Source organism: Grampus griseus, assembly GCF_964374135.1.
Source record: "Grampus griseus genome assembly, chromosome: 17".
Lineage (NCBI taxonomy): Eukaryota > Metazoa > Chordata > Mammalia > Artiodactyla > Delphinidae > Grampus > Grampus griseus.
This window is the reverse complement of record NC_139011.1, coordinates 8339284-8351522: the sequence shown is the minus strand read 5'-3', so window position 1 is coordinate 8351522 and position 12239 is coordinate 8339284. Positions and strand designations below refer to the sequence as shown.

At 47.9% G+C, this 12239-nt stretch overlaps 1 protein-coding gene across 1 annotated transcript in view; it reads left to right on the top strand.

The window, feature by feature from the left end:
• The window catches only part of TG (thyroglobulin), a gene marked incomplete at both ends in the record, with an annotated part of 242150 nt that overhangs the window by 116566 nt on the left and 113345 nt on the right, over nucleotides 1-12239 (top strand). Inside the window, 2 exons of the mRNA XM_082675311.1 lie at nucleotides 10255-10389; nucleotides 12045-12209. Coding sequence (XP_082531437.1) covers nucleotides 10255-10389; nucleotides 12045-12209 — 300 coding nt within the window. The remainder of the gene's footprint in view (nucleotides 1-10254; nucleotides 10390-12044; nucleotides 12210-12239) is intronic.

Genomic DNA, 12239 nt, shown 5'->3' with positions numbered 1-12239 from the left:
ATTGGCTTCAAACAGCCACCCTTTCTCCGTTCAGGAGAAACAAAGAGGGAAAGATGGGATGGTTCGTAGAGAGTAGCTGGAGGGTGGGGAGTTGAAGCTGCTGCTGATAACGGTCCCTCTTTCTCTGGGCTGCAAGAAGTCAGGCACCTGCTGAGAGTGCAGGGGTCATGGTGATACCCAGGCCTGGGGAGAATGCAAGAGAGAGACGACTACATTGTCAGGCTGTGTTGAGACTTCATTGGAGGCTGAAGATCCAACAGTTGTAAAGGTGCCAATCTGTTTGTCTGTGGGTATTTCTTTAGCCGTACTCAGGCCAAGACAAGTTGCAGAGGCAGCAGGCCCATCGGATTAACCCAACGGGGAGGAAAGGGGGCTGAGGGCAGTGGCAGAAGGGAAGTTGAAATGATGGACCCCAACCGATCGGAGGCCTTGGTTTATGAGCCAGTGAAGATGGATAACATGGTGTGGAGGGTAAGAGAGTAGAAATCACAGTGAAGTTAAAGAGCTGGTTTTGATGGAATAAAGTACAGAAATGCTAGAAGGAAGGAGGATTGTGGGACGTAACAGCAAGTGTCCCTTAGACAAGTGGGATTTACAGGGTGACGGAGCTCAGTGCCGGGCCAGGGTTTGGGATGCGCTTGTGGAGGTACTTGGCTGGAATGAATGCAAGTACAGTTTTCTGGGATTAAAGAGGCCAGGAAACTGAGACCAGACTATGAAATAGGCCATCTACTTTCCCCATGGATGACAAAGTCCCCCAAGGTTTTAGCAGGATTTGGGATGAAGATGAAAATTACCAGCTGGCTGGCAAAGAATTTGAAGAATGTGGGAGAATGACCAGGCACCCCTAGTTGAGGATGAGAAGTACTAGAAGGTTTCATAGCTGGAAGATTGTGACTCAGAATGAGGGCAGGGGACATTATGGTAAGAACCCTTGTTTCCAGGACACAGCGGATAGGGAAGGATGAGAAAAGTTCGGGGATTCGCTGTGACAGCAGGCGGATGATTTCAGAGAGCTGGCAGCTGCAGGAGGCTGGGTCAGGAGTCGGGGGAGACCACCTCCATGTCGAGAAGACAGGCAGGGCTTGGATTCTATCCTCGGGCTGGAGGGCAGCTCATGTCTGCCACCTTTTCATTCTACCAAATAAGAACCCTTTAAAAAAAAACAAAACAAACGAATCATTTTGTAAAAGGACATTAACATGCCAGGCTAGGAAGGAGAACTATCAACATGTCATAAAATTACAATACTTTACCTTCCAGATGGCATTTCCCAGATGGCTCCTCATTCCCGGAAAAAGTACAAAACTCCCTGTCGAGTTTCCTATTGGATTTTTGGTTCCCAGAATGTAGACCCTCCATCCGTCATGGTACATAGTGACTGAACCCCTGTCCCTTCTGGCTCTGCCTTCTGGCTTGGGGGTCGCAAACCACAGCCTGTAGTCTGTTTCTGTGCAAGACCTGTAAGCTTAGAATGTGACATAGAGAGAGAGAACATGCAGCAGAGAATGAATGTGGCCAACAGTGCTTAAAATATTGACATTTACTATTCGGCTTCTAACAGAAACTTCTTGCTCACCCCTGTCCTAGCCTGAAGATGTGCTGTCTTCTCCATCCTTCCTCCCAAGCCCCTGAATCATCAGAGTGGGTCTTTTCTGGTCCTCCTGGGCCATATAACCAGACCTAACCCCCACTGTGCAACACTCTTGACCAGGAAAGTGTGGGGGTGGCAGCATTCCTATCAGTACCATTAATGCTCGTGTTTTGGTTGAAAATGCCCTGTTTTACAAGTAACAGCGTGTCCGCCCTTGTACATTCAGCAACACGGCAGAGCTAGAAGCTCTGGTTTTGGGGGTCAACACACAGGGGGTAAATCTTTAATAAATGTTACTGAGTGCTTGTTATGCTCCAAGCAGTTTGTAGGCATCAATCCATTCAGCCCTCACCCTCACCGTGTGTCCAAGGCCCACTGACTTTTTATGCCACGACACACACTGGGGACAACGATATGGCGTTGGGAAAACCAGATGGGAGGACGGCACAGCTGCTTCCACCCCTCCCCTCAGGGAGGCTAGAAGGATCAGTAGCAAGCTGTAACCCTTAGCATATGGGAAACCCTCTCTGTGACTCAGGTGACATCAGGTGACACGACTATTCCAGTTTACAGAGTACGATTTACCCCATGTCGGAGCTGGCAGTGGGCAGAGTTGGGATTTGGGCAGGCAGGGTGCTCCCAGAGTGGTCCCTCCTTAAAATGTGCACACAGTGGTGGCCAGGACAGCCATGCACATGGCTGTGTGTGGATTAAATGAAACAACACACATAGCACATCGCAGCGCATCTGGCAAATAGGAAATGGTTGGTAAACATTAGCCATGGTAATATGTGTTATTTGACATGATAAGAATTATCATTACAATCAGCATTTCTATGCAACACAGGGGTACAGCAGGCTCTCTGTGAATCAAAGAATGGATGTTTTTACTGGATAGTCACTCACTGTATTAGTTCGGGCTATGTAACAAAATACCACAATCTGGGGGTTTAAACAACAGAAATTTATTCTCTCCCAGTTCTGGAGGCTGGTTGTCCAAGATCAAGGTACTGGCAGGGTGGGTTCCTTCTGAGGGCTGTGAGTGAAGGATCTGTTCTGGAACCCTCTCCTTGGCTTGTAGATGGTAGTTTTCTCCCTGTGTCTGCATGTCATCTTCCTTTAATGTCCATTTCTATGTCTAAATTCTCTCTTTTTATGAGGACACCAGTCCTTTTGGATTAGGGACCATTCTGATGATCTCATTTTAACTCGATTACCTCTGTAAAGGCCCTATGTCCAAATAAGATCACGTTTGGAGGTGCTAGGGGTTAGGATGAATTTGAAGTGTGAATCTTGGGCTTGAGGGGGCACAATTCAACCCACAGTACTCACTGCCATCCCTCTGCTAAGCTCTGGAGGTGCAAAGTTAAAGACGAAAGCATGCTTCCTGGATAGCTCAAAAATAGGTATTTGGAGGCTGAACAGAGGTAAATACGTCTCTGGGTATTTTTCTAGTGTTATAAATGTTAAAACGGTTCCAGTAGGGTCTGCTATGTCAGGCATTTCTCTCTGAAGGTATGCTAGACCAACAGCTAGCTCTGGTCACATTTTCATCTCTCAAATAGTTGCAAAATAACAAGGGACATCTTTTTTCTTCTTTCTGTTATCAAAGGAACGTCTAGGGTTTTGGGGTTTTTTTTTTTTTTTTTTTTTTTGAGTGTTAATGAGGGTAAAAATAGACCAGTGTGACGTGGTTCTCACTTGAAAGACGGTGTCTGGTGAGAAATCAGGTTGTCTGAGTCTTGGTCTCATCCAATAATGACAGCACACAAGTGTCTTCTACCAGCGAGAGCTTGTGGCCGTAAAGCTGAGAAAGCAGCATTAGTGAGCCTGTTATACTCTGCTGACTCCAAGGTCACGGAGGCTTGCTGGTGCCTGAAATGTTTTCCTGTGTGAAAGACCTTTCCTGCTGAAAGGCTTCAAAGCGTTGATGTTTTCTCCCCCGGCCGGCCTGGGCATGGAAACCACCTCCAGTATTTCCTCAAGCTCTTTCGACGTTCAGCACCTATCCCTTCGATAAGCCTTGAGGAGCAGAAAGGAATTCCTCTTGGTTCTGATTGCAAGAAGAACAGTAAGAATCCTGGATTCTTTGCAGTGCTTTAGAGTGTCTGCTTGTTATCTTCATTCTTGGTGATTCTTAAGAAAATCACATTGATCTTTTCATTTAAAAAATGGCTCTGTGATTATTTGAACGTTGGAGAGAAGGTCAGGCATTTGTGACTGGCTTGACATTTCTGCACTTTGATCTGATTAAAAAACTTTGAAAGGCTCTTCCCCACCCCCACCGTTTTTCAAATGAGAGAGAGGAGGGCCAGAGTGGGAACTTACCCTTGGTTACTTACCCAGCCAGCAAGCGGGAGACCTGTTCCTCCTGTCTTAACACAGGTCTGTAGTTCCGTGGGTGTTTGTTTTTTGTTTTGTTTTGTTTTAGCTATTTTTAACAGCTGGAATTACTCTCTCTGGGCCTTGAAATCAAAATCAAACATTTCTTTCTTTAACTGATATCCGTGTGGAAAGGAACAAAGGAAGGCAAGAAGACAGGCAAGAAAAGAGGAAGAAAGGAAGGAAGGGAGAGAGGAAGGAAAGGGAATTAAACACAGTTTTCAATATATTGGTGGAAATTTTCAAACATATTTTAGTCTAGTGATTTTTTTTAAGCTGAGTCTACATTAAAAGGGAATAATGCTGCCTGGAAGGGAATGGAAGTACCTTGATATCACCCCAAGGCCTGCCTGTACCAAGGTTGCAGGCCATGCTGCCCCTCTCATTCCCTCCCCTCGGCCCTGCCCACCCTCAGCAATGCTTAGGTGTACAGGGCAACCTAATGGCACAAGGCTGTCCCGGGTTCAAATGCTGGCTCACTACCTTTTAGCTGTGTGGCCTTGGGCAAGTCATTGGCCCTCTCTGGCCCTCATTCACTTTCCTCTTCTGTAAAATAGGGATAATGTTGTCCATCTCAGCACTGTACTGTAAGACAGAATCAGATCATCTTGAATTTGCCAGCCCACTAGATGGTAGCCTGTCTGTCCCCATCACAGAGGTAAGGGCTGTGTGACATGGGTGAGTCTCTCTTCCCTTCAGGGTCACCCTTTCCTCTCTGCTCATGGACAGGCAGGGCCACGTTCTTCTGAAGGCGTGTTTCCTCCAAGGTCTTCAGACCTGTTGGTGAACTATTTCATATGTAGGTTGTTTACAGTATGAAAGAGTCATCAAGATTCCACACCATAACACAGGTTTGTGTCAAGGGCTGAGAGGGAGTGCATTTGCTGCTGGGAAGGAGGTCCCAGGCTACAGCCAGGCAGATGGAAACCATGCTGGCAGGGTCTGAGACCAGGCTCTACCCTGTGACCTTGGGGGGTGCCCGGTGACCTTGGGGAGTGCCCTGTGACTATTCCTCCCAGTGGCTCATTGCCTCATCTGTTATGACTAGGATGGATCTGAGTTAACATAAGTAACTCAAATTATGTAGTAAAGCAACATCTCTTTCTCCTTATGATTGTACAATGTGTTTGGTGTATGGGTGACCATGGCAAGCACCCAGGCCCACCATGTGAAAGTGAGAGGGGTGTGATGTAGCTGAAGACCTCAGCAGACTCGCCCTGTTACCCCGAGGACATCGGGCAGTGGGTGTCGTAATCAGATTTGGAGGTGACCCTGGTCGCAGTGTGTCGATGGCCTGAGAAGGGATGAGGGGGCCGGTGACAGGGAGGCCCGTTTGGGTCTCAGTAACTGGAGCATTTGAAGTGAAATTGATGAGGCCAGAATCTAGGTGGAAAAGAAAGGACAGTTCCCAGAGGGGCTGAGGAGGCAGAATTGCCAGGACAAAGTGAGGGAGAAGGTGATGAAGATGGTGGGACTTCTGGGTTGGGCAACAGGGTGGGTGGTGGATGCAGTCCCTGAGGAAAGAAAGAGCACGGTGTGGGAGCAAAGAGCAGGATGGAGAGAGGGGGCGGCGATGGGTTCATCTGGGGTGTGCTGGGCTCACAAAACCTTGCAATGCTGCTGTTTCCGAAAGTTGCTGTATTCAGCAGCAGGCCTCCTGGTCGGGCACGCGGCCTGCGTCCACTGTGCTAATGCCTGACCAGGAGTCCCAGGGCTGGAGGCAGGAAGGGAGATGCTGACAGAGGCCCTCCTGGGCAGGGACAAGGCTGGGGTGAGGGGATGAGGCGAATTCAGGAGGAAGGTTTTGAAATCACCAACAGTGATTTGTGCTCCCTTACCCCTTAGAGAACTTCCCCCAGCACCTCAGTCAGGCTCCTACCTCTATAGTTTCAAAAAGACAGTGACCCAAACACAGCAAGAACTGAGCAACTCGGCCCAGAGAGAATGGGAGCAGCTGATTTCGCTAATCCTACCCCGAGTGGGCTCTGTGCAGCTCACACACAGTAGCTCATTCATTCCCATTGACAATCTTAGAAGAGAGCATCTGGTAATATACCCATTTTACTGATGAGGAAACTGAAGCTCAGAGAGGGTGAGTGATTTGCCCAGAGTCACAGAGCTGTTAAGTGGAGGAGCTGAGATAAACTCCTGGAACCTGACTTCTTAAGCAAGTACGTGTCATTTATGCCATCATGAGTTACAGCTGCTGGATGGCATGTATTCCCTAAGACTGGAATCTACTGTGGGCCTGTTTCCAAAGCAGCTACAGAGATATGAGCCTGAGCTTCAACTACGTCTGTGAGTTACATTCAGAGTAGGTTCAGGTCCTGTTAGAAAATAAATACACACAAATACATAGCTTTCCTTTTGGTAAACTGTAACCATTTAAAAAATATAATGGGAAACAATCCCATTCCATTCTTAATGACACCGAAAATTAAACAGAATAAAATTAAAAATCTTTTTCTCAAATCAATTTTTCCAAATAACATCCACAAAATGTTTTCTTGAAACTTGACAAAGTGATTTTCAATTTCATCTGGTAAATAAACAACCAAAAAATATTTTTAAAGGAAAAATAATGTGGGAAAACTTTTACCATTTGACAATAGAATATAGTATAAAGTGACTCTAGTTTAAGCAGTTTGGGAATAGAGCCAGAATTAGCAGAGATGAATGAAAAAGAATTGGTACTCACCAAAGAAAACTTATTTACATATAAGGACTTAATATATGATAAACGTGGCATTTCAAATTCAAGGGGAAGTGATTTTCTTATTTATTTATTTAGCTAGTTATTGGCCACACTGGGCGGCTTGTGGCATCTTACTTCCCTGACCAGGGATTGAACCCAGACCACGCAGTGAAAGTGTTGAGTCCTAACCACTGGACTGCCAGGGAACACCAAAGATTTTCTTTTTTAAGTAAGTGATGTGGACAATGCAGTCTGTAAAATATATTTTAAACAAAGGAAGAAAAAACTAATTAACAAACCACAGATGGTGCATTTCGGAGCAGACTATCCCTTTGGGTGAGTCTGAAAGCTGTCACCATCTCATTCACCCGGAGAGGAGGTCTGCCTTGGAGTAAACCGTGGATTCTGAAGCTGAAGGACGGGGCTCAAGCCCAAGCACTGCCGCTTATCAGCTAAGCACTTTGGGTGTGTTTGCTGGGTCTGTTTCCTCATCTGTAAAACGCGCACAGTAGTGATGCCCACAGCATGGGTTATCGTGAACGTTAAACAGCAATGGTATTGCGAGGTTCTTGGCAAATTAGTAAACTCCTGTGAAATGCTACCGAGATCGCCCAGCTTTCGTGCTTCACTATGCTTTTGCATTCACAAAGCACTTGTCCTCAGAATTTTCATGAGATGCGTGTGGAACCCCAGATGTTAGATTCTGCATGGCAGCAATGGCTCATCCGGGGGTCCTGCCAGCCAGGGGAGGGGGACAGTTGTGGGGTGTGGCAGAGAGCTGACTCCAGGCCCTGGGATGGCGACAGATGAGCTGACTCTCACTTTGGAGGTGAAATTCACCCTTTAATTAGAACGCTTTCCCCCAGACATCAACCTAAATAAAGGTGGAGGGCAGCCAAGGCTTCCATTTTAAGACCATAATTGGCAAGTTCCGTCCTGAAATCCCATCATAACTCTTCTCTGAAATTGCAGTGTGCTCACCATCTAAAAATATGCACCTCGGTTTGGCCATGTTGCAAAAATGCCACTTGTAATGACCATGAAAACAGCAACACGTGGAGGATGCTTAAGGAAATGAAAGCCCAGGGTCTCTTACAGGGAAGCCAGGTCCCAAGTTCAGAAATACACGGCTCCAGATTCTGAGGGTGGCCCTGCAGCTCTAGGACAGGTGTGGGGCTTTCACTTCCTCTTGCTGAGTCCACGCGAAATCTGGTTGCATTATTTGGCCACTTCTCTGGGTAAACCTTTTTTCTCGCTCTCTTTTTCTTTACTTTCTTCCTTCCTTTTTTTTTTTTTTTTTGTCTATAAACAATGTTAAATTTATTAACAAAAGTCCCCTCACAGAGCAAACTTCAGATCTAGGTAGTTTCACTGATGAATTTTATCAAAGAATTCCATTCTTTCTCTTTCTTTGTTTCTTTCTTTGTTTCTTTCTTTCTTTCTTTGAAAAGAAGGGTGGTGGTGCTAGATCCTTTTGCTACTTTATTTACCATTCTAATTTTAGTGATGCTCAGTGCTCTGGTGTCAAACACAAGTTCAAGATAAAAATGACAGTCTTCCCCGTATAGCTAAGAGCATGATGCTGTCAAAGACAACGACCTTTTCCTACCTGGGGATAATTTTCTGGAGAGGATGCTCAGCTCTGTAGGAAGCTCAGAGGGATGGAAGGAGCCCTGGTTTAGAGCCAGGAGGCCTGGGTCTGTCTCTGGCTTGGTCACTGTCCAGCTCAGCATTCTTGGAAAGTCACATACCTCTTCCAGCTTCCGACTCCTTATCTGTGAAGGAGGCATTAGAGTCCCTTCCCCACTCCGATCTGGGGCGCTGCGAGGATCAAACACGATGATGTTTTACAGACAAGGAAACTGAGATGATGGCGTATCACCCCCAAAGGGCTTGGGCGATAAGTACCGGCACTTTGTAATGTGAAATGTTACACCTAAGATTGCCACTGTGTTTTGCTAGCACAAAGTAGACACTCACAAATATTTGTCATAAGGGTAAACTGCTACTGTCTTCTGGAAAAAAAAAAAAAAAGTCAAAGACAGAAAGAAAAAATAAGTAGATAAATAGATTTTCTCCATTAACTATCAGTGCTGTACCCACTGAACGGTTCCATACAGTATTCTGGTATTAGCACTCCCCAGTGGTCACGGAGGCCTATTCTGGGAGGTGGCATCGTGCCTAGTTTGATGCCATTTGTGGACAGAATAATGCACTCATCCCCCTGGACCCACAGTCCTTCCTCACGGTGGAAGCTTAAGCCCCCCGTGCAGGGTCGCCTCTGTCCTCACAGGGACACAGGTGCTCTGGCAGATTTCTTTGCCTCTGCCAAGCGTCTCTGTGGCAGCCACAAGCAGGTGTCCCTCCCTCTCGCCATGACAGCATGTCCTGTGCGAGGACTGGGAAGCAACAGAGTAGGGCAATGGGAGGCACAGGCTTTCTGGATGCAGAGACCTGCTTTCCATCTTTCCACTCCGAAAGCACAGAACGCTCTCGGGCAAAGCAGTTTCCACATCCCTGTGACTCATTCATTGTCTTCATCTTTTAAAGAGGAGGTCTTAGCTGAGGTTTTCCAGGAAACAGACTCTGAGATGCAGATTTGCATATGCAGAAAGTTCAGTGCTCAGTGCTCTTGGGCAGTGCTCAGTGCTCTTGGGAGAAACACCTGTAAGGAAGCGAGGGGGCAGAATTGGGCAGGGGGAGAAGTAAAACATTGATGCAAACCAAACAATGGCCGCATTGACGCCTCAGTGAGCTGTGAAGCCGGGCCGGCCCTTGGGAGTTGGACCATCTTGAGGCAAGGGGGCTGGGCCTTGGTATACCCACAGGGACTAGTTTGGGGATGAAGGCTGACCCTGTGGAGGGGAGGCAGCTAGCCTAGACCTAGGTAGCTCCTAGAGAGAGACTCAGCTGGGAGCCCCGGCCATAAGCCTCCAGCAGCTGGGAAATGAGAGCCTTGGTCCTGCAGGCAGCCAGGCAGCACATCACAAAGTACCACATAAGGAACACTGACGAGCCTGTTATTATCATGGTTACTAGCGTTATTCTGACTTTTGCATTATAACAACTGTACTACAGTGTTTGTCTTGTCGTTTCACATTCTCTCCCTTCTGCTGTGAGCTGCTCAATAGAAACGCCCATGCTTTGGTTGCTTTGGTTGCTTTGTTCTTCACCTCTGTATCCCTAGACTTGAGCACGGGACCTTGGCTCATATAAAAAAAAAACTCTTAAAAATCATAGTAGAATGGAGAGATGGATAAAGAAATGGGGTCACAGGGCTTCCCTGGTGGCGCAGTTGTTGAGAGTCTGCCTGCCAATGCAGGGGACACGGGTTCGTGCCCCGGTCCGGGAGGATCCCACGTGCCGCGGAGCGGCTGGGCCCGTGAGCCATGGCTGCTGAGCCTGGCGCGTCCGGAGCCTGTGCTCCGCAAAGGGAGAGGCCACAACAGTGAGAGACCCGTGTACCGCAAAAAAAAAAAAAAAGAAAAAGAAATGGGGACGGAGACCACCAGGAGGGAGCCCTTGGGCACCCTTTGGGGGCATCGGATGGCACTCCACTAACTGTCCCTGCTTTCCCTCCTAGTCGCTCTGGACTCGTGGCAGTCCCTGGCCCTCTCTTCAGTAGTTGTTGATCCATCCATCCGGAACTTTGATGTTGCCCACCTCAGCACCGCTGCCACGGGTGACTTCTCTGCTGCCCGAGACCGCTGTTTGTGGGGTAAGGGGAGTTTCCACCTCCAGGTAGGGGGTTGATTGGGACGGGACCCCTCTCACACAAGTGCTCCTCAAGATTCTGACCTCAAAAACACATAGGAGACCCCGAGATCACCTGGGGTGCCTGGCCGGAAGGACCTCACCTCGGGGAGAAGGCCCTGGCGGGGGGACTCTGCTCTGTAGTCTCATCATCTTCCTGCAGGGTTGGCCATGGTCACGGTTTCCAAGGGGCTAAGCCAGCCAGAAAATGCGCAACATTGAACCCGGTCAGAGGAAGATCAGAGGGAGGACCTAGGGGGTTAGTCTGAGATGGAGATGCATGGAAGCTGTGACGGCTGTCCTCAGATTACAGGTGGGCCGTCGTGGCCAGGAGGAAGGATATTGTTCTGGCCAAGCTCATGGGGCAAGCAAAGGCCTGTGGGTAAAACTCAAATTTCAAGAGACATTTTTCAGTGCAATATGAAGAACTTCCTAATAGGCGAAGCTGTCCACGGATGCATGCTTCCTTTACAGGGTGTCAGTCACTGGTATTTAAACAAAAGCTAGGTGACCATATGATCAGGATGTTCTGCAAGGCTTCACCTTGTGAAAGAGACCAAGATTGGGTAACATTTACACTTTCCAATTCTGAGATTACATGGATCCTCTCCCCTACAAGGTTGGATAACAATATGTGCATATTACAGCCAGGGCCACCATGTATGGTTGTATAGGTTGTACATGACGCAATTCTGGGTGGTGCCACAGCACAGAGACTGGGCTATGAATAAGGCCTTTAGGCAATGCACAACTTGCTCAATCAAATGAAGCAGCACTACTTTCAGAGCTGTTTTTAGGACTGAATACCCTAATGCCATGAATCTTTTAAACAGTCTAGTGCATGACCTGGTACCCATGGAAAAGGACATAACCCCTGACGGAAGGTGGTGGGTGTGATGGGATGGGGGAGGCAGAGGGAGACGAGGCTGAAGAGGAAGGCAAGGGCTGGAGCGTGAAGAGCCTTGTCTGCTACGACTTCAATCGGAGAATGACAAGAGCACATTTGTGAATAAATAACCAACCAACATCCGGACTGTTGTGTGGAAAATAGATTGATGGGAGGGTTGGGTCCTCCACCACCACTATTTTATTCCCAGCCGCTAGCACTGGGCCTGGTGTTTAAATGAAGAAGTGAGTGTGTGTATAGATGGATGCAGGCACGCATCATTGGATGGGTGAATGGATGGTGCATGGGTGAATGTACAGATTCATGAGGCACGATTGGATGGAAGGATGGCTAGCTGGCTTACCCCCTTGGAAACTTTGACTTTGGGCTGACCCTGAAGGGGGATGAGGAGACTGCAGCAGAGAGCCCACCCAGGGTCTTCTCTCCCAGGTTAATTATTTCCTGCTGGGCATCCCAGGTTATCTTGGGATGAATGGAAGCGGGGGTGGGTGGATGATACACAGATTTATGGATGTGAAATTGCATGGATGGATGGAGGGATGATGCTTGGATAGATGGAGGGTTGCATGCATGGATTCGTGGATGCATGATTAGATGGTAGCATAGGTGGATGGATGGAGGGATGGATGGATGATGGATTCATGGATGCAGGATTGGATACATGACTGCGGTGATCTCTCAGGCCCAAGCCCCACTCATCTCCTCCTCCACAGAATGCTCCCATCACCAGGCCTGCCTTGTCACCACTCTGCAAACCCAACCTGGCGTTGTGAGGTGTATGTTCTATGCTGATACCCAGAGCTGCACACACAGCCTGCAGGCCCAAAACTGCCAACTTCTGCTCCGTGAAGAGGCCACCCACATCTACCGGAAGCCAAGTAAGTGCTGGCCTGTGTCTTTGCAGCCAT